Source organism: Apis dorsata, unplaced genomic scaffold (assembly GCF_000469605.1).
Source record: "Apis dorsata unplaced genomic scaffold, Apis dorsata 1.3 scaffold_88, whole genome shotgun sequence".
NCBI lineage: Eukaryota > Metazoa > Arthropoda > Insecta > Hymenoptera > Apidae > Apis > Apis dorsata.
Window position 1 is genome coordinate 406,789 of NW_006263386.1, and position 2,819 is coordinate 409,607.

Sequence of the window (2,819 nt, forward strand, 5' to 3'; positions counted from 1 at the left end):
ATTAAATAATTTCGAAGAACGTGATCTAATATTTTTGTTAATATCTTTGATAAACTTGATTATCAATATTTATGTAACGATTTAATATAGTATTCAGATTTGAATATTAATCCAATATTATTATCATTTTATCGAGTTTACGAATCAGAAATATAAATATATAGATATCTACTACTAATAACCAAGTTTTGACTTAAAATTTCACAATAAACGTTGCTTAGGCATTGCACCACCAGTGAAAGAAAATGATAGTGATAAATCATTACGGTACATAAACCTCGTGCGCCGCTATCTTTGATTAGGAGGCACACTTTCTAGGAATTGGCAATTTGCAAACTGCATAATAATTCGCAAGGATCAATAATTTAGCAAGTTAATGCACTGTAATAACTTACGAATTATTAATTCTATGAGGTATAATGACAAAGGAGAAAATAAAGAATATTTGGTTAAAGCACATTAGATTTAGTACTCTATTATGTCGAAGTATAAAAGTTTTCGTGACATCAAAGATTGCACACGAGGCAACATCGGCGAAGTCGAGTGACAGTATGAAATGAAGTTTGACAGTTACACTCATCTTCCTTTCTATACTTCTTCTTCGTCCATTCTGTGTTCAATGTCTTCACTTAACTCGACTTAACTCCTTTGTTTCGCATTTTCACAGTTCGCTAACTAAACTTCTCTTTCATTAAAACGCCATTTAATTAAAATTTTCAATTCTCTTTGCTTGGTAATATATGCTAATTATATGATGAAATTATTGAAACTATTGAGATATTGATAAAAAACTTAGATGAGTACAAATGTAAGTCTCTAGTAATAACAACCAGATAATCAGATGATTCTTTTTACTATGAAATGGTTTAATATTTGTTTAATTGTTCTCTTGGAAACAGAATCGTAAATTATTCATAATATTAAAATTATTATTACGTTTTAATGATTTAACAGATTTAATTTTTGTGTTTATTAATTAAACACATGTTAATATGAAATTAATACTTGGACTTTTTACTTATAGTAGATGTGTTTTAATGTTAAAAGAAAAAAAATTTTTTTCAACCTATTAATTGCCTGTAAAATTTCTAAAGAGGTGAAAATTTTTATAAATCATTTTTTCTTTTCTCAATTACTGACCAATTATTAAACTGACACGACTATTTTGATGTATCTATATATAAATACAAAATTTCTTCGTTTATTTAAAATCAAATATACAATCATTATAAAAAGAAATTTATCGTATTATACATAAAATATTATTCGCATATTCAAAATATTTTTTAATACATAACTAAGTCACTTATAATTTTTTAAACTTTTCTATTTCGTCTATTTCGTCGTTCTATTTCTCCGAACCTTTATAATTTCACAACTTAAGAAATATATATTAAAAAGATACGTAAATGAAAAAAGAAAGAAAAAAAAAAGTTCGTTTCGTTATTTTTTCCCTTTTTTCCTGGCAAAAGACGGAAACGACCCTGCATAATCCTAAGATCTGAGCTTAAAATTCCTTCGTGCGATTTCCACCGTGGACAGACCACCGTGCTCGCGGTTAATGATCCTTGGGCGGTGACTCCTTTACAATTCCAAAGAATATCTTACGTGCTCTGATTTGTACTTGAAGAAGTAGCAAACGGTCGGCCAGGTCGATACGTCGAGAAGAATCATCGTTCGTGTTGACAGTTTGGTCCCATTTGGACCTCTTCTTTCTTCCTTTGCAAGAACGCTGACAAGACAAATTATAGCGTTCCATGCGGTTATATGCCATTTCAAGAGTTTAGTATGATTTCTCGAGAATATTATTTTTCGTTATTTTTGCGATATTTTACAACTATTATTCGAGGTGAAGTGATAATTATTTACACATTTTTATTTTATATCAATGATTTCATGGTGTGAAAATCAATTTTGAGCGAGAAGAAAGAATTGATTTATTACGAAATCAAGTGTAATTTTTGCGATTCGTAGGATTCTTTAAATTTTGTGATTTGATGATTTCCCATCCGATAATTATAATTGAATAAATATTATAAAAATAAAACGATTTTAAATACCCGATAAACCATTGCCTGCGATAAATTTATTTTATAAAGTAAATGCCTATAAACCAAGAAAAACTACAATTATCAAAATGAATGCCAGACAAAAAGCAAAGATAGAACTAAAACTCTCGCTCCAGAAAAATCCAAAAGCTCACGAACAATCAACCCCCATAATCAGACATCGCGTTCCTATTAAACAATCGTATACAAGGCTGCCATGACAGCCCCTGTTTCCCTCCTCGTCCCGCAAGAGGCAGAGGGAGAGGAGAGCCGTTGACAGGAAAATAAAATGCGCTCTCGGATGTCAACCGCTTCGCGGCTCATTGTTGGCATTTCGAAGACATTTGTTACCATTTAGGGGACCTCACACACGGCACTAAGACCCCCTAGGACCTCGCCAAGAGAGAAAGGTGGGATAGGGAGGGACCGGCTAGATTTATAACCTACGAAGGTGCGGCACCTTTTCCACCATTCAGGCCGCGATTCGACACGCGGAAAGCAAAAGGGAGGCGCAGGAAAGCGGCCTCTCTCCCCTACGACACAACAGGATGCAGAACAGGAACCAATGTTTGCCCACGATATGTTTCCTCCCCGTTTTTCCGGATCGAATCCTCCATCGCGATCGTATCGTCTCGATTCTGATTTCGAGAGAGGATTCTTTGAGAATTCGTTGAAGAAAATTATTATTGGGTATTATTGCCAATTCAACGATATTATTTCCTATTTCTATTTTTTTTTTTTTTTAGATTCTAAAAAAGGATTGTTGATCGG

The 2,819-nt window shown here is 32.7% G+C and overlaps 1 protein-coding gene across 1 annotated transcript in view; it reads left to right on the plus strand.

The window, feature by feature from the left end:
* The first annotated feature begins 419 nt into the window (after nt 1–419).
* Nucleotides 420–2,819, plus strand: part of LOC102671259 (protein gooseberry-neuro-like) — a 9,527-nt gene continuing 7,127 nt past the window's right edge. The window contains exon 1 of the mRNA XM_031508493.1: nt 420–549. Coding sequence (XP_031364353.1) covers nt 420–549 — 130 coding nt within the window. The remainder of the gene's footprint in view (nt 550–2,819) is intronic.